Source organism: Prinia subflava, chromosome 10, assembly GCF_021018805.1.
Source record: "Prinia subflava isolate CZ2003 ecotype Zambia chromosome 10, Cam_Psub_1.2, whole genome shotgun sequence".
In the NCBI taxonomy this organism is placed as follows: domain Eukaryota; kingdom Metazoa; phylum Chordata; class Aves; order Passeriformes; family Cisticolidae; genus Prinia; species Prinia subflava.
In genome coordinates, this window is record NC_086256.1 from 16,468,268 (window position 1) to 16,492,793 (window position 24,526).

Sequence of the window (24,526 nt, forward strand, 5' to 3'; positions counted from 1 at the left end):
CACTAAGCAATTATCTTGATTGTGTTTACAGGTTTTAATATTTTTCATGTTCCAGTATTTTCAGCCGTTAAGAAAATACACTAATTTCTATATTTGTATATTTGCTTTCTAGGAAATAAGCATTCAGCTGCTCAGAAAAATGAAGATGCTGCTCAAAGGTATATTTCTGAGGAACAGTATGTGGATATTTGTGTTGGTTTGCCTCACTTTGAAATTGCAGTCTCTGTGTTGCGGAGGCTTTGCTTTCTCAGAGTACCACAACTAACTTTAGTAAATCACCAGTGTCAGCATCATGTAGACATGATTGGGGTAAAGCTGTGTAATTCTAACATCATGCACATCTGAACATTGTGTAGGATATTAAAAGTTTGTAATCTAACATCCAAAACTGTATTTCTGTAGTAGTTGCTTTTTGCTGTCTTACTTCTTTGCATACCTGCCGTTTATAATTATTTACATCAAAAAATACTCAGGAAGTAGCATTTATTTTATTCCCTCCTTTACTTTGTAACTTCACACTCATGTCCTATTTCTTTTTTCCTTCCCATTCTTCATGTCTTACACAGTTCCTCTGTCCTGACAACCCTCCATAAATTGTCCCAGGTTCTTTGTCCAGCCAGTTCTGGATTTCCCTCCTGCAAGAAAATTTGAGGAGTGTATTGCAATACAATAAGAGTAAATACTTTTCTTGACCAGTAAATAAAGCAAACCAGTATAAAATACATAACTCTTTGTAGTTAGAACAGAATTACTAGTCCAGTTACTTGTTGCTTTGTTTGGCCAACGTGGTTTGATGCAGAAAAATGTAAGCTGTATTTCAGAAAAAAAAATACGATTGGAAAATTGTTTATGGAAATTTGCCCTCTGTGTCATTCAGTGTCTGTTCTGTGACAGGAAAGCAGCTCTGGAGGCTGCACTGAGAAAGAAGATTGAATGTGAGAAAAAAGCATTGTCTATTGTAGAACAGCTCCTGGAAGAGGACATTACTGAAGAGTTCCTTCTAAATTGTGTAGGTGCTACAAGTTTTTATACTGTTTTGTATCTTAGTGTGGTACTTCTTTAAAAAATCTTTTTGGAACGATTTGCTGCAGTTTAAAATAACCAAACCACTGATTCCCTCTTGAACCAGCTCTGATAACAATTTCCTTATTTTTAAGGGTTCTCTAGTGAAAACATGCCCTAATTTTGCAGGACTGTGTACATTAATGAATCCTCACTCTTTTATCACAGCCTTTGTTTATACCTCTGTGGTTCTGGACTCCCAGATGAATTGTAAAAATTTAGGTTTACATCATCTGTAAATTTAGACAAGGTCTATATAATGCACCAGTTATCTGGCAGCAGAACTTTGCTAGAGTGGTATGAGGATTACTCTTGTTAAGGTTTTAATTAAATTGATTAATAGGTGTACAAAACACATAAATAGCGGAAAATTAAAGAAATGGGTGCCACACTAGAGGCAAAATTGTAAAGGTCTTGTATATGTAAAAAAGAAATGCCCACGTCTGTTTTCCTTCTCTGTTTACCCTTTACCTTTTCTACTGTGTGGGTTCTCAATGTTGTTTATTAAACTTAATAGATAACTATTATAAAATTTAAGACATTTATATGCTTAAGAGATGTTTTGAGTACAAAAACTGACAAGTTTTCCACTATCTGTTGTTGAACTATTTCCTTGTCATTTTAGGGGAAATGTATTACTCCATCTCACTATAAAGATGTTGTCGATGAACGGTCTATCATCAAACTGTGTGGGTATCCTCTGTGTCAGAACAAACTGGAAAATGTAAGTTGCTTTTCCTTAATGCTGTTATCAAAAGCAATCTTTTCACAATTTTTATTCTCTTGCAATTTTTTTAAATTTTAAACTTAGAATATTAACCACAGATTACTGTCAAGTAATGAGCAAGGCATCATATCATTCCATTCCAGTATAATCCTTCTGCAGTGAAAGGTAAAATTTAATCAGTAGACAGCAGTTGTTGTATGACAGAATCAGTTCCTGTATGATCAGAATCACAATCTGTGCATCTCTTTTGACAGTGATCAAGATGAATAAGTTGGGGCTTCATGGCCTTCCTTTGTGAATGAAAAAACTTTGAAATCTTGTTCTTCTGTCAGTGTAGCAACAGATATCTCTGAGAAAGATTGAAGTGAAAAAACAATACAATGCAGAGATATTATTATGTGCATGCATGTATATCTGCTATGGAAATGTATATCAACTGTGTCAAGATGAAATACTCCTCTTTAGGTATGATGTGTGAGAGCTTAAGCAGAACTCAGAGGTCAGTTAGATAACCTGTCATACCAGTGCTCCACGTGATTATCTGATAACAATCTAGTCAAGTACAAAACTATTTACTGGTTTGGACATGGACACAGATGTTCATTTCAAAGCTTACAGTTTACCTAAGTTCCTCTGCGTTTGTCTGGGTACTGGTGGGGGTCTCACAGTTCAGTCTCACATGCATGTAAATAGATCTGGGTTAAGGAAGGACCTGTCTGTAATTGCTCAGCACTTAAACATGAGAAAAGCTTCTGCCATTCTCCATTGTTTTATAAGACCTGGTTTTCTTATAGCTGAGGAGCTGCCCTTTACTGATTAATGAGATGTGTATGATTAAAGATAAATTGCCATTCTTACATCTGAGAAGGTGCAACATCAGAAGAATTGAGAGAAGAGGTGGTTGTAGTGTGCAATTCAGTTAAATAGAATATATTGCAGGTACCCAAATATGTGAATTGAGAATGAAGTTTTCTCTGTAGTCATGATGGAACTGACAATCTTGCTGATGAAAGTCTGTTGTTTTAGGTGCCGAAGCAGAAGTACAGAATTTCAACAAAAACAAACAGAGTTTATGATATCACTGAAAGAAAGGTATGGTAACAAGTGTGTTTCTACACCATGTTTAATGGCAACATCAGAAATGCATTTTGTAACAGCTCATGCAGTGGCTTGATCCAGAGGCAAATATGTTAGGAGTTCTTACAAAAATAATTTTCACAAACTGTTTGAACATGGAAAACATGAACTGTTTGAACATGGGAAGTTTTACTTGGATAGCTGTTTGAATGTGGCACAGCTGATCTGTTAAAGGCATTTGTGAAGAAGTGTTCTTTATTTTGTTATCCAGCATAGTCAGTGAGTTCTAGTAGGGTCAAAGTGCACATCCCTTTCAATCACTGAAGTTTGCAGTAACGTAGTACAACTTACATCTTAATATATTCCTTAGTGTTGTTTTTGGGGGAACATTTTTGAGGACTTTTTAACATAAAACCTATTTTTTTTTTGAGCACTTTTTACCTTAAAACCTAACTCTTCACAAAATGTTTCTTTCTGGAAGCATATTCACATGTGGTTGCTTAAAAATTATCTTTGCCAGTTCACAGGATACACAGTCACCTACAGGCACTTAGACACTAAATTGTAAGATGAATGTTTCCAGTTATAGAACAAATTCCTTCAGTGTCACTAACATGCATTCCTTTCCTCTGATTAAAACTCTGGGATACACAGAATTTTAGGAATTGCTTTCTTGAGCAATCAGGCAAGACTCCAACAAGAAGTGGGATGCTTTGTCTTCTTCCCTTGTGATGCAAGTTTGCAAATCAATTTTTCAAAGATGCTGCAGATTTTTAGGTGTTGTTCCATGTATTGCAAAACACCAGGTTCTGTTGCTAACCAAAATTTTCGTTATTAAACATCTGAATGTTATTGTATGTCGTCCAAATTGTAAGAACAGCATATTGGGTTATCGGTTACTCTTTGAACCTATTGGTTTGTTGGGGTTTTTTAAAATTATTGTTATACAGAATCCAACACTTGTTTGCTTCTCAGTGTGTAATAAGAGTGCAGAAAGCAGAAAAATGGGGGAGAAAGAAGCAGCTAAATGTGGCTTGTGTGGAATGGGATAGACGTATTTGATAGGTTGGGTTCCCAGGTGAACTAAAAACCTGGCCACAGGCTTGAAAAAAATGTATTGGTATTTAATTTTACAGGCATTAAAAACAATTACTTTTGTACCTTTGTATGTATTAAAGTTGGCCTTAGTCATGTTTTCTTGCTTTCTCTCATTGTCAGAGCTTTTGCAGCAACTTTTGCTATAAAGCATCTAAATATTTTGAAGCTCAGATTTCCAAAAGTCCAGTGTGGATGAGAGAAGAAGAAAAGTAAGTATAATCTTATACATTTCATTGCACCTTTGAGAATATGATCTCTCTGTGAACCTGCACTGGTAATTAAGTAGCTGCAGCACATCAAAGTGATTTGGCTGAAGCAGAGGTAGCTGATGTTAACATGTTAGCTTAGCATGGTGTTTGTTTTAGAAGTCTTTTAGCTGTATGGATTGCAGTAATTGACAGGGTTCAGTACTACTCACATCTACTTAGAAGACATGACCAGGTTTGTTTAGAGGGCAGACTAGGCAGAAATAATAGTTAACTCCTATTAACTTTAAAATGACTGACTAGGATAGAATTTTTACAAACCATATAATGTACAGGGTGAAATGATCTTACTCTGTTACAAGAGATTTTCTAATTTTAGCATGGCACTTAGCATTGATTTTAAACTTAGTGAATGCTTGCATCTGAAAGCAGTCTATAACATGAGGAGGTTGTTTATCCAATCTAAATTTCTGATGGCCCATTTCTTGTTCTTCCTGCAATACACATTTTGGAACAGTGTCTGCAGTCCGTGTGCCCAGCCTGGGAAACACAGGCTTGTAAATAATCAATGGCGCCAATGGGTGTCACTGTTGAACAATAAAGACTGGCATAGAGGATGTTCAGCAAATTTACTGAGCTTTCATTCTGCAAGACACTACTTCTCAGTCTCCTGGATTTCCACAAAAGAAACTAGCTGGAGTTATATGTGTCATGTGAAATACATGGTCAATGAGAGAAGAGCTTTAGAGCAGCTTCATCACATCTGAGGTATTCTAGTAGGTAAAACTAGATTCTTCATTCAAAGTTCAGGTTTACCAGTGCTTTTGAGGTGTTGTTTTGCTGTCTTTAAGAAAAGTATTTCTAAAATCTCCCTTTACTCTTCACATCAAAAGTGTATAGTTCTGTCATGCCTGATACAGTTCATTATTTGTTCTGGGTGGTGGTGGGGAAGCAGTATTTTCAACAAACAAACAAACAAACTCCCAGATAGTTCTTGGCTAGCTACACCTCTTTGCACAACCACATACATGTGCACACACTGATACATACTGACACGGTAGAATATCTGAAATTCCCTTGACAGAAGAGACCACAACCTCCACTTAAAACTCCAAAGAAGAGTTATATAGAGCTAATAATTGAAATCACTCTATGTTACCACTTTTAGTTTCTAAACTTGGCTTATTGATATGAGTGGTGCAGCTTTCCTGCGAGGTCTTTGCATATTTAAAGGTGATAGTGCCCTAACTTGCATTTAGTGCCTGTTTAAAAAGTTTTCTTCCAGTCATAGGATACATGAGATTTTTAACACTTGGTATTGGATAAGAGGAATAGAACTGTGATGCTGCTTCATAACTGAATTGAAGTAGATTAATTGCAAGTAGAGCTTTGGAAAGAAACTCATCAGAATTTGTTTAGTAATATTTTTAGTTTCTGGAAACCTTTGAAAACAATTTTCTTAAAAAATATAACTTGATACCCTAACTTTTAACAAAGTAAAATTTAAAATAAATAAAAATATCCTGAATATTCATATTTTTACATTAATTGGAACATTTTCCTAGAAATAGCCCAGGATTGTCTTTACTATAGGAACCTTATGATTCATGAAGATCTCGGCATCACTTGTTTGAAGAAGAGACCAAAGGGTGATCTGAAAGCAGTGTTAAACTAGCTGATAAAAGTTAGAAGGATTACAGAGCCACACTGTTCTTGGTTGATGGCCACAGATAATTGCATGAATGGTTGAGGTTGGACATTTGGAGAAATACTGTACTAAGGCCGTGGTGGAATGAAACAGGACACTCAGCAATGTTTTGAAATCTCCATCTTTGGAGGTTTTCAAGATTTAAACTGTGACTGACCTAACCTAGTGCTGGTGCCAGTTGCATTTCAGACAGTAGATCAGACTGGAGCCTTCCAGAGGTTCTTTCTGACAAACCTTTGTGTGACCTGGTGACTGGGTTAAATTCTGTTCACTGGAGCAGTGTTGTACTGCAAGCACACGAGTCACACTCCCTGAACACGTGCAGAAACCTGCTCTTGCTAGCCTTGGTTTGAACAGAGGATGGTGGACTAGAAGATCCTCAGATGTCCCTTCCAAACTCAACTATTTTTGTATTTATGTGTATTTCAAGAGAATAGATTTTACAAGAAAATCATACTCTCTTCTTTTTTTCATTCTGTCTTGTTTTTCCAGACCACCAGACATAGAGCTGCTGAAGGAGGGACGGAGGTACAATGAACAATTTTTCTTTGTTAGATGCACCTATAGTTAGAAATTTTAGCATCATAGCAGATGAAAATGGAATCTTTGATTTGTTGTGTTATAAAAAAGACCTTACTAGAACCTGTGCAAACACTGGGGGGTTTTTGTGGTTCTAACCCAGCATATTTGATCTGTATGATTTAGTGTACAGCTGCTCTTGGATTGTGTGTCTTAATTGAGCCTGTTGAAATCTGAAACAAATACACTGTTTGTACTTTGAATATTTTATGCCATCTATTCTTTATAAAGAAAATTGTGCCAATTATATGTGATGAAAGCTTCTTTAGTTCTTAATCTAAAAGATCCATATCAGCCAAAATGAAATCACACTACTCTGTCATCTCACTGTACCTCGCTGTGTATTGTGCAGCTTTCTGTTTGTTTTCTTTTGCAATGCATTGCCATTAGGTGGCAAACTTATATATGCTGAAACAGCTGAGCTGTGCCCCTGATTTAAGGGTGCTGTGTTCCTATATATGTTAGCATGTCTCTCTTCATTTTAAAATTGCACTATTCATGATGCTAAGTCTGACACTGTTCTGCTGTCTTTAATAGTATCTTGTTTATACTGTTCTTTTCTAACTACCAATAATCAGCTGAGAACTCACTTCTCTAAATAATTTAGTCTCTACTTGTCATATTGATTGTAGAATATTACAGAATAAGAAGACTTTTAGAAGAGCATTTCGGATTCTTAAAGCAAAGAATTACACTTTTGCTATAAGGTGGAAAATGCTTTGTTTATCATTCTTACATGAGAATGAAAAGCTATTGCAGGTCAAAGCTATTTCTTATTTGCCTGATGACTTGTGTTTTCTATTGTAGTGGCCAGTCTGGAGAAGAGGTGAAACTACGCGATGAAGTAATTAAAGCATCTGACATTGAAAATCCCAGGATATCTTCAGATCCATGTGAATCTGGTTCTCATGACACAGCCAGTGACAGCAGTACTGATACTGAACAAGGATTTATTTCTTCTGTTCTACCAGGAGGTCAGTCAAGTTCAGCCACTTTTGCACAGCAATTGCACAGAAAAGGCATCCTCAAAAAGAAGCATGCTCAGAAAGTCCGTGCCAGCCCTAAAACTGAAGACACAGATGTGGCAGAGGCCACTGAACAACTCTCTTGTTGTAAATTAGACCCTCAGGAAGAAGGACATGCTTGCTCTGTTCATAGTGAAGTAACCGCACCACCTTCAAGCAATACTGCTCCTGGGAAATCAAGTGCTCCAGAAATCTTTGAAAATACATGTGGATCACAGATAGTTTTCCTAGGTGTGAGCAAAAGAGGAGCAGAACATCTGAAAAGAACACTAGCTAATGCAACAGAACATAAAACCCCTGAACAGACACATCCAGTTAATTCCAAAGGCAGTTTACTGGAAGTGCTTAGGCAAACACTTACGGAATGGAGAACTGAGGAAACTTTAAAATTTCTCTATGGCCCAAACTATACTTCTTTGTGCTCTTCAGAGTGCATAGCATCTGTCAACCAGGAGACTGAAGAACTTGATGAGGATGACTTGGATACACCTGATGATCTCGACACTGTTGCTGTAGGGGAGTCTGAAAACAGTTTGAACTACTCTTTACCTTTCACAGGCTCAGGTGGAATAGTTAAGCCTGTGCCTAGTTATGAGAAGTTAAAAGAAGAAACAGAGTTCCTAGAACTCCGAGTGAAGGAGTTCTATAAAGGAAGGTGCATCTTGGCTGAAGAGGCAGCGACACGAGCACAAGCAGGGGAACATCCAAGCAAAGACAAAGTAAGTGTCTGGTGGAACAGTGTGGAGGTTGTGTGAAGCTGGAATAGACCTTCAAAGAATTACTACTTTGTTTCTGCTATCATAAGTGGATAGGTATCTCACATGGAAAAAGAAAATTCTGTTGGCTGCATACTGTATGTTGCAGTATTTTGCAAGTGTCTGCCCATTAAAAAGTAGTTTGGGGTTGTTTTTTTATTCAGATATAAGAGTTATTTAATGTTTAAATATTTATTGATTATCTGTGACTTTTTTGATGTACTGACTGTAATTAAACACTAGGTTATAACTGTTAAAGTTTCTTGTCTAATACAGGATGATCAAGAGGAAGATCCCACCTTCCCACTTGTTGATTCAAATGCACAAATGCAGATTAGGAAGCGAATCGTCCTTGAAAAACTGAGAAAAGCGTAAGTACCCTTTACTTTGGTGAATGTCAGTCTGAAGTTGGTTCTCATTCAATTCATCATTGTTTTAAGTAACAAACACACTGTCCAAGGATGGGCCTGGCTCTTTCTAGGTGGCCCTAGTCATAGCTCAAGCCCATTACTGCCCTAAAGGAATTACTTATTTCTGCAGCAGTCAGCTGTAGTACAGTTGCAGGTGTCAGTTTGCACAGTCTGTAGGAACCGACTGCTGAAGTTTAGACAGAAAAACTTGGAATTGATTGAGAGGAGTGCAAATATTTGTCTTGTACATTAAGCATACTGTCAGTTGTAAACTAATCTTTGTTTAAGCACAAAGAGAGAGTTTCTAGTGCATGTTTGGATGGCTGGTATCAGTATGCCCCTAGCTACAATCACTAAAGGCCCTCGGAATTGGATCTTAAAACTTTCCAAACATCAGACCTTCTTCACATACATAAAAGGGCTTTACACACACCTACACCAAAGAGATAAGGCATTTCTGATGTAGCTGTTAGAATTACTAAATTGTCAAAGTTGGGAAAATACTCTCCTTGTCAAGGCAGTGCAGATAAATGAGTGTTTGAAGGTCATGATTCTTTTGGGTTTTGGTAGGGGTATTTACTTTTCTAACACTATAGTTTGTGTTACCCAGCCAAAGTAGGTTTTGCAGAAGCTTTTTTTTTTTTTAACTTAAAAACCTCACAACCAACCCCTCCGTCCTCGCCAAAATAAAAAGAAAATCCTTTCTGTTTTTCTCTACCTGCACCATGTGTGGATAGGCCACCAACATGGAACCAAACCATACCTCAAGTGTCTTGTCTGTAAGTGTTGATTGTTTTAAATTTCCTGAGCTGATGCAGTCAACCTATCACAATCAAGACATAATTTTCATTGTGATAAAGCAATGAATAGCCCAGCATCATAAGAGTCCTGTGTTTAGTGTTTGTAAAACATGCAGTCTTCCAGAATACTGATGCACTATGTCTGATGTGCATTTAAATGCAAATCACTGGGTATTCAAATGCCAGAGAATTTTAACTATTAAACAAATAAATACAGGCAAAAGTTTAATCCTAAATGTGAAAAACAAAGGATCTTATTTCCATCATTTGAGAATCCTGACAACTAGTGAAAGAGTATGTGCAGTTTTTGTGGTCTATCTGTTTTTATGCACAGATAAGTAAGGAGGACACCTGCCTTTTTCGCTCTTTTGAAATTTTCTGATAACTGTCATCTGTATTTCAACTATCAAACTCACAGTGGACTGACATTTCTGTTGCATCTGTGTTAGTTTGAGGTTAGCAGGTATATTATGTGTGAACACCTCATTTAGACGTGCAGTTTCCTTTTGTATTGTTATTTTTGAGCCAAGTAAATATAAAGCTTAACAAATTTAGGCCTGTAGTTCTAATCCTCTTAATTTGTAAGAATATTTTTTCAGAACTGAAAGGTGAAATCAGTAAGTATATGTATATTGAACTATATTTAAATCTTCACATTCACACTGAACTAGAGCTTCTTTTTTTTACAAACAAGCAGTTGCAAAGTCATGTTGGCCCAAACAGCGCACAGAGAAAGCTGAAATAAAAACTACAGGCCTGATCTGCTGCACAAAAGTCAATCTTTTCCTTTTTTTACTCACTTTGATAAGCTTTGGTGGAAGTCCTACCTGAGAAAATTTGAGAAAGAGAGGAAAGGTTTATTGATTGGTGTCTTTTGCTTTCTAGATTATCTGCAGTTTTGGGCCCTCTTCAGATTGCATCAGGTGATGTTTACACAGAGCTAAAAAATCTTGTCAAAACTTTCCGGTGAGTATTGGTCTTTACTTAGAGATTCTTAGAAAGAGGTGAATTAACCATGCTGTGGAATAATTTGTGATTTGGGCACAGAGAGGGCCCTATTGCAGATCTGCCCTTCTCTAGCTGTGTGTTCATGTAGGTAATGTCGCATTCCCTGTGGAATAACAAGTCAGCCCTTTCCCTGCTCCTGACAGTGGCTGGGTCACCAGGAGTATTTGTAGATTTTTAAAAACTAGGCCAGTGGTCTCTGGAGGATGCTGGTGAGTCTTTTAAAGGTTCTGCTACCTCGTCACCTCCTATTAAGCGTGAGTTTCTGAGATCTGTCCCTTTCTTTTGCTACAGCTCCCTGCAGCTGGGCAGCTGGTTTTAATCTGATTAATAATTTTTACCACTGACTTCTAGAGTCAGTCCATTGGATCTGTCTTGTTCCTGATTTCAAAGGGAACTAGATGTAGTGGGCACTTACATCACCACAGGTGAAGCTTCTACTTCAGTCAGTAGGACTAAAGACAGTATTTGGAAACAGTGAGACGAAGGAGGGAAAACAGAATGGTAACTTCTCTGAACATTTTTAGGTTCTCTTTGGGAAACAGCTCTCATAACCTGGACCCAGATTGTGTCCCGCATACTCGAGTATTGTCAGAAAAAAGCAACAGCAGTTGCTAACTGTGTGTACATTGTCACTCCTGAAATGTCCTTCCCACATCCTCAATCTGCATGACGTTTACATGTAAATTTTCCAAAACTCATTCACGTAGCATTTGCCACAAGGAATCTAGACGTTGGTGAACAGAAACCAGCTCTTGTCCAATTCCTTGTGATCTATCCCATGTCTGGGAGGACACCACTAAAACACAGATATCTCTGCAAGATTTCTTACTGTGGAAGATTCTTTCTGGTAACTCTGTGCATGATCTCTTTTAAATAAAAACATTGATACTATTTGAATTTGATTCTGTGATTGCAGTCTTTTAAGTTCTGATTCACCTTTTATTTTAACAACACCACTGAAACCAGTGAAAATATTTTTGTATATAGTGTATAGATACTTATTGTTTGAGTAAGATCTTTATGTCTTAAAACAGTTTACTTGCTCTGCAGTTTAAATGCTTAATAGTCACTTTAGCTTATGGATTGATAAAATTGGAGAAACTACACTTGGTGTCTTTCAAACTTCTTTTTTATGATTGATTATCTAAGAAGGCTTGGAGGTTTTCTAAAACAAAGCTTCCATTTAAAATAATTTTTCCTACTGAAAGACAATAGGACATAATATAAAATTTTCAGTGGTTTATATCAAATGAGACTGGAAACCAAAATAGACTTCTAAAACACATACATGTATATGTATGTATATACACACACACTGTAGGTTTACAGAATAGAACCAAATCCAGTTTATTTGGACTTTAACCCAATACTTCATTCATGTAGCAGTAATTAATCTTAATTTAAAGGTCTCCCCTAATCTGCTTTGATCTCTAGACAACACTTTGTGAGTTTATTTTTGTGTCTTTTTTGTTAGGAATTAAGTTGAAGGTAATGGTAGCAACTTCTTGGGGTTCTCTTACTGTGGAGATTCCAGATCAGTTGCTTAGAAATTCAGGATTCTGAGTGGGGGATAGTTAAAGACAATTGTGGGCACTATACAAGAATTTAAAAGGCCTTAATATAATATATATCTCCAAATAACTGGAGTTTTGTTGTCACTGATAGCAAAATAATACAAAAATACAGGAAATAGGGAAGCAGTAAAAGCTTTGGGCCCTTTTTCTGTCTTGCATTACTGATGTGCACGGGTCTGTTGGTACACAAGAGCTGGCTCATGGATATTAAGATGAAGCCATAGACTTGAATCTCCAGTTCGGTATGTAGGTTTAAGTTTATTTAATATTAGTAATCTCTTAAGTTTTGAATTGAATCTTTGGCAGGGAGACTTGGGATAAATTTTAAACGGTATTTATATTTACAGGGTATAGAAATTCAAATGTTACTTTCTTAGTTAATGTGGTTCAAATGCTGAATGACAATGGACGAGCACTGATAAATGCTCGTGCTCTTTCCTGTTTTTTGTACTGAAGATATTTCAGGCTGAAGAGCTTTCCAAAGAGGGTAGTAGATAAAACACATGGCTGTAGTAGAGCTTAGCTGAAGAAGGGTAAAAGAGCATGTGGTGAACTAAGCAACAACGATTTTCAGCTCCATTGGTTTTTAAAGGAACACTTGCAGTTCAGCCTCCTTTGGGCAGCATTTTATTCAATCACCACTGCTAAGAAATACACTAGAGAGATCTCAAGAGACATTTTAGAATGGTTAGAGCTCTTCCCAAACAAAGTCCCTCAGTGCCTGTAAGCTTTTGTTACGAAAACTGAGATGTCAAATAATTCTCCAGAGTGTGTAAGGGCACTTTGTTAAAATATCTAGAGAAAATTAGCTTCTTATATATAAATTGAGGATAAGTGATTTTGAATGTGTGGTTGGTTTTTTTAAGGCATAATACCTTGTTTTGGAAATAGGAGCCCATTTGTATTTTATGGTTATGAGTATTTTAATTCCCATTATGGAGCTTATCACTGACATTGAACTCTACAAATGAATCAGATATGAGTTATGTTCAAGACTTCTTGTTACAACGTGGTTTTATCGTGTGCTTAAGACAGTCTTTTAGCTTTTAAGTATGTATCATGAATATATGTTATCTGGTATATACACTTATTAATACATATTTTACCTATTACCCTTGTTCAGTGGAATTTTGAGTTCCAGGTTTCAAGTCAATCAGTAGTACTTGGTCGTAGACAAAGTTCTGTCTGGAAATAGGGGAGTATCAGGATGTTACTGCCTTTCTCAAGTAATTAGGCTTCTCTCAAAGGAAGCCTAAAGTTAAATATTAACTTATTTTTGCTGGTTGTCATCAAACTAAGTGATATTACAGTATGTAAATCTGTTGTTGTTTTCCAGGAGATAGAAAAGCTGTCTTATATGGTTAAATTGGCCTAGTTGAAACCTAAAGAAAAACAATATATACTTCAGTATTTGCCTATGTAGCCCTGGGTTAGTTAACCTTCACTCATCTTAGTGCAAGGTTTGGAAAAAATACAGGTGTAGCTGAGGTCCCCTAAAGTCACGACTTTGATCCTAATCCCATGAACTCAGTTTCCTGGTCTATGGAACGGGCAGGTTCTTGAACTGCAGTTATACATGCCCACGCCTGGGAATCTGGATGTCTGGGTCTCCTGGTTTTATTTACTCTGGATTACTACAATTTCCCTATTGGAGTTCCCTTGCTCTGTAGGCTGGGCACTAGTCAGTTATCAGGAGGTCATTTGAGATGGAATTTTCATGCATCTTACTCCGTAGTCCTTCAGTCTGGGAGCTTCTGCCGCTTGGATCCGTGTGCTCAGCCAGGCGCCCTCAGTGTGGGAAGCGCGTGGGTCCTGCTGGGTGCCTGCTGTGTCTTGCTGGAGAGAACCACAAGACCCACAAACCAGCAACTGAGCAACCCACACGGCTATTTGGGATCATCCAACTTTCCTGGCTTGCATATCCTGCCCTACACATGCCAAGAAAGTGGGCACATTCCATTTTGGGAAGTTGCATATTGTTTTCTTTCTCTAGGTAGGTGAGGGAGAATTTGGCCAAACTCTTAAACAGAACAAACTCTTAAACTCTTAAACAGAAAAGATTTCACTGCAAAACTCAAGTCACACACACAAAGTTTTGTACAATTTTAACATTTCCACATTATATTTTTAGGACAGAAATCTAGTGACTTCTTTCATGGATTATTCTGAAGTAGCAGTTTTGGCTAGAGGCAAGACAAAGAATTAATGAACCATTTTTACAGAGGCCCTGCAGTCTGAACACGTTGCTCTTCAGAGGACTTGGTGTTGACACAGAACTTGTTTGAAAGTCACTGCCCTTCCACTGCTCCTTATTATTTAAGGCTTCACACCTGTAGGTTGCTTGCTTTACTCTGATCTTTCTGAAATGTAGTTTTTTTCCAGCTGCACAAGTGTTTTAGGACAGGTGTTGTACTGAGAGGTTACTCAGTTGCAGAGGCCTGACTGTTCATCCAGTGCAGTGCCTGTGGTACATCAGCAGATCCATACTGCTGTCCTGCTGTTATCTGTGTCTTTTGACTGCCTCCTTCAGAAATAGCATATTGATGGCAATGACCAGTGTTCAGGCCTTGCCAATCAATACTAACATTGAATAAGAGTTAATTTGACACAAATAACTGCATCTCTCAGTTTGTGTACAAGAATGACACCTTCCTGTGCCCTAATCAATACCAGCTCCTTGTAAAGCATTGAAATAAAGCTCCTTTCTCTATTTGACAGAGTTTCCCCAGGCGGCTTGGAGCTGTCTCTTTCATTGTGTCTCATCATAACAGATTAACTGGAATGCTACATATGAATTGCCTGTCAAGATGATTCCATCAGGCATTTCTTGGTAGTGTTTATCACTGTCATCAGTGTTGAGTCAAGATGTTCAGCCTTTCTTTGTCTCTTATTCTGGAGCCAGAAAAATGTAACGGTTTACTAGGTACAAACATTCTTGCCAGCTAAATCCATTAGCTATTTCAAATAATAGTTGCTAAAATGAACCTTTTAATAACAAATACAATCAGTATTTGCCAGAACTGTTGGTTCTGGTTTGATGTTCATTCTTGTGTATGTAGTGCAAAACATTGTTTTTCCTTTAATAACTGAACAAAACTCAGATTGCTGAGACACTACTTGAGTAATTATTGCTTCAGTATCTTATTTTGGTTTGAAGACTTGGAGATTTGAGGGGGAAAATGGGATAATATTGCTTTGATAATTATAAATTTATTAATTTTTAATATCTTTCTGAAATAGAGAAATGCAAAAAAATACTATAAAAGATCTTACTGATAACTACATTTTAATGACCATTTTGAATATAATCTTGGAGAATTACTTATTAGAATCTGAATTTTAACAATGACAACTACAAATAATTCTGCTTTCTCAAATTTTTAGCCTGTTTTTTGGGTAATTATATATTTGCCCAAAGTAATCTTACTGAGGAAGAAAACCCTTGATTTGAATTTGTTGCCAAATTGGAGCTTGCTGAAAATGAACTATCTTCACCAGTGCCTGTAGGAGTGAGTATAAGTGACAGTGTATCTTCATTCTGGATCTGAATTTGTAAAAGGTCATGGAAGGGAAGCTAAAAGCAAGAAGGAAGGAAACATAGAGAGGCATTCACCCCTCACTGTATCTGTTGGACGGTGCCATGTTTCTGAATACAATTCATTCTGCTGGCTCTTTTGGGTGCCTGCATAGCCACAGCTTCATTTTTGATGTGACTTTTCCATGAAGTTGCTTGTTTGGAACACCAAGGGTCATGCCTAAATTGAGAGAGCAATTCACAGATGAATTGTTTTAACACAGATTAGTACTTGACTTAAAGCAGATCTGGTTTTTTAGTCAGTTCAGCTGAAGGGGTCAGCTGATATTCAGTGCAGCAGCACTTCAGTTGAACACCCATGTGGTTCTTTATTCACACTTCATTTATATTTATACGGCTCTTATATTTGCTCTGGCTCCCATTGCATAAGTTAGAATTCTGTATTTCCATTTTAAAAACAAGAATCATCAGAGGATTGTCACTGCCACCTTATAAAATTCAGTCAATGTCCACATCAACTTTTACAGCAAATCTGGGTCTGAAGCCAACAGGAGGGAAACTAAGTGTAAGAAGGTCCATCTTTTCAGAAACTCGTGTGCAGTTCTGGAGAATTTCCCAGTGGGTGTGAGTGAGAGCTGGGCCCTCACAGCAGCAAGGACTATTTGTGAGCAACTTACAAGAAATAGCTTCTGTTCAGTCTTCCCCATCCCACCATCATACAAAAAAAGAGGACATTGGAAATTCTGCAGTTCCTCCATTAGAGTATGACAGAAGCTGGAGAGCTGGTGAATTGCTCAGATACAGCTGTAATTCCTTCTTTGTAACTCAGTGTATTAATGGTAGACTTAAAATTCAGCTGTTAAAATCTGCTTACTTTTACTGTGAAATTTACTGATCTTTTAAAAATTATTTTTCAGGTTAACAAACAGAAATATTATTCACAAAATGCCTGAATGGACTCTCATTGCTATTGTTTTGTTATCTGTGTAAGTACCCTTAAATGTCAAATATTCTTATGTGCAACTGTCTTATTAGCCTATTGGAAAAAGATGTAATTCTCAGGTAAAAGAAAAGAAAGATTTCATGGAACTAACTGTGGAATCAACAGAAATATTTCTTTCATGCAAATTAACGGAATTTTCTTGACAAAATAGAATTGTCCTCCTTGCATCAAATGTTATCAATGGACAAATTTATGTTAAAAAAAGAAAACCTAAGCTTTAGGGGGTTTTAAAGAGGCCTTGCAGGATGAAGTAGGAGAATAATTCACCCTGTTCCATTTGCTGCTGACATGCATTCTCCCCCTCTCAGACATTAGGACAAAATGACATTATTTGGATTTGGCATAACTGTTAGGCTTTTCATTTTTTATTTTGCTTCTAATTTCTTAAAAGGTTTCACTTTTATGATTAAACTCAAATTATTTCTATAAAGATATAAGTTCTTCTAAATAGGTATAAGTATTCTAGCAAACTTCTTTTCGAGGGGAAATCTCTTTTAGCAGGAGAATTCCTCCCAAGGAATACTTAGACCCAGTATTTTATTTTTATGAGGATTAGCTTTGTTGGTTAAGCTTACAACAGTACAGTGCCTACAGTCCTCCTTAGCTTTGTTTTGCTTACTGTAGAATTAAATTCTTTACAGTGATTTCCCTAGTGGGAAGCCTGATTGTATTACAGTGTCTTTCAGTAAATCTCTACACAGAAGCATGATCTATAAAAGCTGTATTCCTGTGCATCAAGTGAGTTCCTTAACTTGTATTTTGCAAATTCACGTACATTTCTGAAGTTAGAGACACAAAATTTTCCCTGTGTTAAACAGACAGAAATTTGTATTAAAAGGTGAACTAATGTTAAATGTTTAAGAAATCAATGGTGGTTTCACAGTGCCAGGCTCTGGCTTCCATTAGGATTAAACCATCAACCATCCTTTGCATGTCTTGAGCTTGAATGACGAGACTGCAAAAATCTTTATTGCAGAGTCTGTTCATTACTGTGCTGCTGCTGCTTCTTTTGTGCTTGCTGGGTCAGTGGAGCCTGCAGGACAGAGGTTCTTACAGACACCCACAGGTCAGGAAGTACTGTGGGCCAGCCTCACGCAGGCCCAGCACTGCACTTACCTTCCTTGATCTTACTGCAGTCTGACACATTGTTCTGGCTCTGCTGTCCCAAGGAAGACGGTACCAGCAGGCATTAGAGCAGGCTTCAGCGAGCCTTACATCTGTGTCACCCAGCCAGAGACCGCTCAAATGATTCATTAAATCAGAACACAGAAAGTAACTTTACTTGAATGCCTTGGCATAAATTTTTTATCAACTATAAGAACAAATCTTTTGTCATTTTTACTATATATTCTTATGGTTGAATTGGTAATTTGTGAAACAGATCTTATGAATTTTTCAAGTAGTTTCTGTAGTTAAGGAAATGGTGTCTCTTTTTGATCAGAAGTTAAAATATGTAGCCGGTCTCTGCATATGCTGAGCTGTAAATGTTTACATAAGTAATGATTGTTTTACAGCTGCTTTCAAATGTTATACAAGTAGTAGGCAGTCCTGGTAGCAGTCAGTATAAGCAGAGAACCAAGTCTCTTTTTACCTTTGCTTACTAAAGGTCCATCCCTAAAGAAATAAGTTGTATTTGATCATAAAAAAGAGTAGATTTTTATTTATAATATTAGTGAAATCATAAATAAAACCTCTGCTGATTTCTGCTTACTGTAAGGTTCTTGCAATTCTCATGATCTTGAGATTTTTAACAACTTCTCTCAGCTGCCTCTTAGGAGAGAATGTGGAAGAATGTAGGTGGAATAGAATGAGTGTTAAGATTCCTCTAATAAAATGATGCATGTTGCATAATTTCCAGAAAGATTAAAGTAGAAAATTTAATTATTTGGAAATTCTAATCAAGCTTGAGTATTCAGTGGAAGCCAGAACCAGGCAGGGAAAGGCTGCTGAGGACCTGGACAACCTTCACAGGTGCTCACTCAGGCCCTCTCTCACCTCCTGCAGTCTGCCAAGAAATCTGTCATATATTGCTAATAATTCTCATAAAAAGAATTATACCCTATTTAAGTCTTCTCCCTTAATTGTACTGAGACACTGTGCACATTGTAGCAAATCTAATGTTATTTAGATCATAGAGTTGTGTGGGGCCTGACTCAGACTGGGTCTTTAGGAGCTTCAGTCACACTTTCACATTTATTCACAGTTCTTGACCTGGTTTCAAACATTGGACGACCATTTTACTGCCAGCACTAACCAGTAAAGCTGCATAAGCAACATCCTGGTAGAGGATAATGCTTCCTCTTCCCAGGGGGGTGCCAGACCATACTGCAGGTATCCTGTGGTGCAGGGATTGCAGAAGGCAGAGTGAGCATGGGTTCAAGTACACCTCAAAAAAAAATCTAAGACTTCAAACATTTTTTGTTTTGTGTTAAAGGGGGCAAGGTTGTTTTATTTCAACTAGCAACTGTTGGACTTTGCTTGCAGCCTATTTTGTGCATCAATGTTGTGGCTCACCACTTCCTTCTCAAACATATATGGCTAGTATGTGCTGAGGACTTGGTGTACTTCATTTCACAGTGCACTTTCAGAGTGCCCCAACCCTTTTTGTGATAAGGTACTGGACAGAATAGCTGTTAGCATTACTGCTGTTGAATTCTAGTGTATTGTGGTATCATCATGCTCTCCTCTCTTTGTTTGAGTGTGCATATTAACTGTAGTGTATGTAATATACACCATGATGGGTATCATTAATGCCTAATTTTGGTGCTTAAATTAGACCCAGGCACACTTCATAGTCTGCAGGTCATTCATAAGCTGCTGAAAGTACTTACATGCCCTTGAGTCTACTGGCTGCTAAAGAAACCTGGGCATCTCCTTCATTGAAATAAAGTGCCTGGAACTGGACAGTGTGGCACGTCTCAAGGTATAAAATGTTGGAGATTTCAGCAGTGGATTATTTCGTGTTCCTAGTGAACAGTTGGATTTATTCAATCAAATTATTGTATAAAATATGAACACAGCCAGTCTCTGCCTTTATTGAAAATCTAGCCTGAGGCACTCCTATGAATATGGCACATTCAGCAATGCTGAATCGACCTTGTTAGAGTAGTACACTTTGACAGCCAGAGATTTCAAGCAGTGGTATTCTTCCCTTTCATGGAGTGGATGACCATAAAAAATATCTGTACGTCAAATTTCTTAATTACTTGTAATTTTTAGTAATTTTGGCATTGGTAGATTTTGGTTTCTTCCTATTACATTGTTTAATATGTTAAATAGAATTTTTTGTTCTAGCTGCTTTATAATGCATTGTAAACTAGAATGCAGAAGTTGCATCTTTTTCTGCCAAAGAACTTTGCAAGATACCAAATGAAGCAGATAAATAGATATAAATACAGTAGTTCAAGAAAGAATGGAGAAAGCAGTGGGAAGATTGGTTGCTATACAAGCGTGGGCACTTTCTGTTTTTAGTGTATACCCCTGGTACAGACTAATGGAAAGCTTTCAAGATATTTTCAGGAAATGTCTGCTTTCATCTTACTTATCTGAGCTGGCTGCTTCCAGTGAACTGTGGTCAGCTTCATTTGCAAAGCCTATGCAAGAGGTTCCCCCGCTAAAAGCTTTGAAGCATTTCAAAATGTTCTGGGATTAGTTTATAAGCATTTGGCTGCAGTATTTAAACAAACTCAAAATGACCATGATCACTAAACAAAAGCCGTCATCATATGTGTGCAGCCACTTTAGATAAATGTGTCATGTGGAGATGTACTCTGGAGGTTTACTCTCTTGGACATAGCAGTTCAGGGACTGGAGAATCTTGGGCTCGAGTATATGTTTTAACTCCTCTGCACACAAGAGCACATGTATTGCTCAGCACTGACATTTCTAAATCGTTTTAACAGGAATTTAGATGTTTCTGATATCACTACTGTGTTCTTATCTGAAAATGTGTGCATGTTTGAAATGTATGAATCTAATGTACAAATACATATAGGATATGAATCAGACTTGCAGAGTGACTCTTTTTCCTACAGAAACCACATACAAGTCAGCTGGATGATATTTTATTTAGCATGTCTGATGATGGAAGTTTGGTTTCAGCTGAGAAAAATCATTTCTCATTAACCTAGAAATAGAATTGTTTCCCATTCTGCAACAGAGCTGAGCTTGCAGGACCAAAAATCCGAGGAGTCTTTCAATAAAAGCATTTGAATGTAGTTATAGTGTTGTGTTTATCTGTAGAGTTATATTATTGAGTGAAATAGAGAAAAGTCAACGTTGTCTTAATGCATTAAAACATATTCTTCCCTTTTTCTGTTAATTTTAGGCTGTCATTTGCTAAGTGTGAATTCAAATAGATTTTCTGTTAAGCAGTTCTTAAGTCTTCTAAGCAGTTTTTTCTATTAAGCTTGCTTACTTAGCCATTTCTAAGCAAACTTGAAGCTGCTAATTTGGCATATTGTGGACATGATCAGTATTATCTTAGTTCTTTCTGGCATGTTCCAGTATTACTTAGGAAACATACATAGAACAGTACTATGAGGGATTTCATTGTCGTTAATTAGGATATTAGTCAGTGCCAACTTAAAATTACTTAAATATCTTCCTCTATCATAAGGTAGAAAACAGAAGAAACCTTAACAGTTTCCAAGGTGTTTCTCCTGGAACAAAAGAACCCCACTGTTGCTGCAGTGATGTTATGCAAGAAGTGACACCGTGAATCTCACTGCAGCCCATGCAGTAGCTGCAGTCTTTGCCATGCTGGTATTCTCATGGGTAGCCTTCTGAATGGGATATTTGGATATGCTGTGTGACTTCCATGTATGCCCAGCACAAACTCTCTGAGTCCAGGATAATTAATTCCCCTTTACAGTGCTGGAGCTTGGCGTCATCAGCAGGAGTGGAGCCTGTGCTGTGTCCTGGACTCCTGCTGCATGGATTGAGCTGGCTCAGAAAGCTGCCATCTCTGCACCTGCCAGCTCTGCTGCCCAGTGCAGGGGACGAGCAGGGGCATGGCTGCCTGCCAGGTGTCTTGGAAATCCCTCCAAGAGATAGAAATCTGCATGTTCCCAGCAGCTGTGTGTGTGGGCATTCAGACTGACATGCACAGCCGGCAGAGCTGGTGTGCAAAGTGCATCACCAGCTATAAATTGTCCTTCGTGGTGGTGTTCTGACAAATCTTTTTGTTAGAATCCAGAAAAACTTATATGTGAAACATCATTTTGGGTGGGCTTCAGTCCGTTGGCAACTATATTCCAAATATACTTGTCAATTAAGACTATGGTAGTAGGGAAAGTACTTTCTTCTGACACTTCATTGTAGCCTTTTGTGTGAGTTGTTGCCTCTTGTGTTTGAAGCTCTGACACAGTGTGCTCGGTTTCAGAGGGTTGCTTCAGCAGGTTGACTCACTGGGGAGCTGACTTGGTCAGTGCAGTTCATGTCCCATTGAACTTTATGCCACAGCTATGATCAAGCAGATGGAAAAATTGCCCAGAGAGAGAACTGTTTTAAATTGATGTTTCCTTAAAAGGTATACATTTAGAAGATTTCTTTTGTAATGTCATGTTTTTCCTCCTTCCATAATCAGTGCTTTGCTTATTGGAAGTCATAAGTAGTAGAGTGGCTTAAAATAGTTGCCGAGAAAAAGTTGTACAGTAGTAGTAATATAGACAGCTCTGAACTAATGCTGCAAGTGGAGACATTCGTAATTCACATAAACAGCTGCCCTAAACTTAGTTTTAAACTAAATGTGGTTTTACTTCATCCACTGAGCAAACAGACATGTTCACTTTCAACTGAATCCTGCAACTATAGCCCTATGAAAATATACTTCCTTCCTCATTAATAATTAATCTTAATACATTCAATGCAAACATTTTTTTTATCATGAAAGACTACCCATCTGTTAAAAGAAAAACATGACTGGCACACACTTGAATCCTTTATATTCAGAGTTTTAATTTTATCTTTCCTAACTTTGTCAAGAACAGCCTACTTTAGTGGGGATATGACATATAAGCAGTGTTTTTGACTAAAAGAAAACTTCATTTTCAGACCAAAATCTGTGTTAATTTGGCAAAAAAATTTGTAGAGATGCACATCACCAGAAAGCCTAGTATAGCTTCCTGTCATGTGATCCCCAGGTATTTTGTACCAGCAGTTTTTAGCATGGATTCTGGATTAATGTGTTTGGTTCCATGCAGGCAGTCATAATGGTACCTCTAGTAGGCTGAATGGTGTGTCCTGTTCTTTTTTAGCTCAGAAGTCATTTGTGCCCAAAGTAGAAGTACTGCATTCCTTAACTGTCCTGGAATCACTATCACAGAAAAAATCCCCGTGAAAGATCAGTATTATTTGAAGATCTAATCATCCCCCCTTATGGTGTCAGGCTTGACATGATAGCCAATCTTTTTTCTGTGACGTGTATAATGGTTTTTAAGGAAGAAGAATCCTAAAGGTGATTAAAAACCATGAAAGCCCTAAAAATGCTGCCTTAAGCTTGAATTATGTCTTAGAAAATAAACTTATTTGAATGATTGATCTATTATAATTTATTTGGATTAACACTGCTTCACAGACCTACCTGAAGACCCAGCTATGTCAGCTGGGGGAAATAGATGCCTTTTATTTTTCACATCAATAGTGTTAGATTGGAGAATATTAGTAGTGCTATAGTATTCCACAGTGATCAGGAATAAATTGGAAATTACTCAGATGCACAAAAATTTGGAGGGGACAGAAGATTAACTTCGAGAGGAGCCTAATTATTTTTCTGTGATAATTGATAGTGGGCAGTACACTGATGGAGACCTGGTTTTGTGTCCTGATATTGTAGGAATCAAATGCAAAGGCAGTTTGTACTTCTCATTACTTCTTGAGGTACAAAAACATTTTGACACTCAGTGGTACTCATCCAGTCTGGCAATTAAGTTCTGACCTGAAGTGAGATGTTAACAGTGAGGGCAAAAATGTACAGTATTTTCTGAAATGTTTTCCTTTTGTATTTACAAAAACTGAAAAATACAGCTTCTTTTGGGAAGGAAGGAAGGAAGGAAATGCATTATCACCCAAAGATGCTGTATAAAGTGTTTCTCTACACAGTGAGCTATGATAAAGCTCTCAGAATTTACAGACAATCCAAGCCAGTGGATTTAGCATCAGGGCAGGTGGCTCTTTTTACACGTGTATAATTAAAATAAATACTGGGGATAAGAAGACTGCAACCAGTCAATTAACCAGAATGTTGTGTAAGTAAACATAATCATATCTTTATAAATTTTTCCTGTCACAATAAAAAGAATCTGGAACAATCTAGATTGTTTTGCAGAACACGTCTGCAGCAGTATGTGTTCACTTCCCATTCCTCCCCACCAGAGAAAGTGTGCTTGAATTGGCTGGTAGCAAACATAACCAACCAGCAAGTGGGAGCTTGCTGCAGAAACTGCAAAGTGTTTATGTGTAATTGCATACCATAGGTGCAAACCCAGTATCAGTGCAAAAAGTGCAGATGCTTGGTTGTTTAGAGGCTTGAGCTGCCAGCACATTTCATTCTGATGTATGCCATACTTACACCCTATGTTCCACAGAAATGCACATTTCACTCTCTCTTCCACCCTCTGTCCATATGAACATCTTAAGAAGACACTGAATAGAGCTAATAAATTCATCATAAAACTCAGTATTTCTGAGATGAGGTACTCCGGTTTTTAAAAAGTTAAAGAATAGTTGAGATTTGTCTGGCTCTTCATATTTGTTGCAAACCTCACTACCTCACCTCACCATATTCTGCTGGGTTTAGACATATGTTTAGCTGAGAGTACTTTCACAAATCAGTGTCAATAATGCTCTTCTGCTGTAGAGCTGGTTAGACTGAGATTAAGGGTAGAAAAGTGATTTACTGCACATCATCAAGCCAGTAATAGACTAGGAAATAAGCTGGAAAAAGGGCTTGGGGTTGTT

At 37.5% G+C, this 24,526-nt stretch overlaps 1 protein-coding gene across 1 annotated transcript in view; it reads left to right on the forward strand.

Moving 5' to 3' along the window:
• The window catches only part of RPAP2 (RNA polymerase II associated protein 2), a 36,809-nt gene that overhangs the window by 1,219 nt on the left and 11,064 nt on the right, over positions 1–24,526 (forward strand). Inside the window, exons 2-11 of the mRNA XM_063407493.1 lie at positions 113–158; positions 895–1,009; positions 1,688–1,786; positions 2,816–2,881; positions 4,085–4,173; positions 6,371–6,406; positions 7,265–8,201; positions 8,514–8,608; positions 10,333–10,413; positions 16,482–16,550. Of these exons, the coding sequence (XP_063263563.1) occupies positions 113–158; positions 895–1,009; positions 1,688–1,786; positions 2,816–2,881; positions 4,085–4,173; positions 6,371–6,406; positions 7,265–8,201; positions 8,514–8,608; positions 10,333–10,413; positions 16,482–16,550 (1,633 nt within the window). The remainder of the gene's footprint in view (positions 1–112; positions 159–894; positions 1,010–1,687; positions 1,787–2,815; positions 2,882–4,084; positions 4,174–6,370; positions 6,407–7,264; positions 8,202–8,513; positions 8,609–10,332; positions 10,414–16,481; positions 16,551–24,526) is intronic.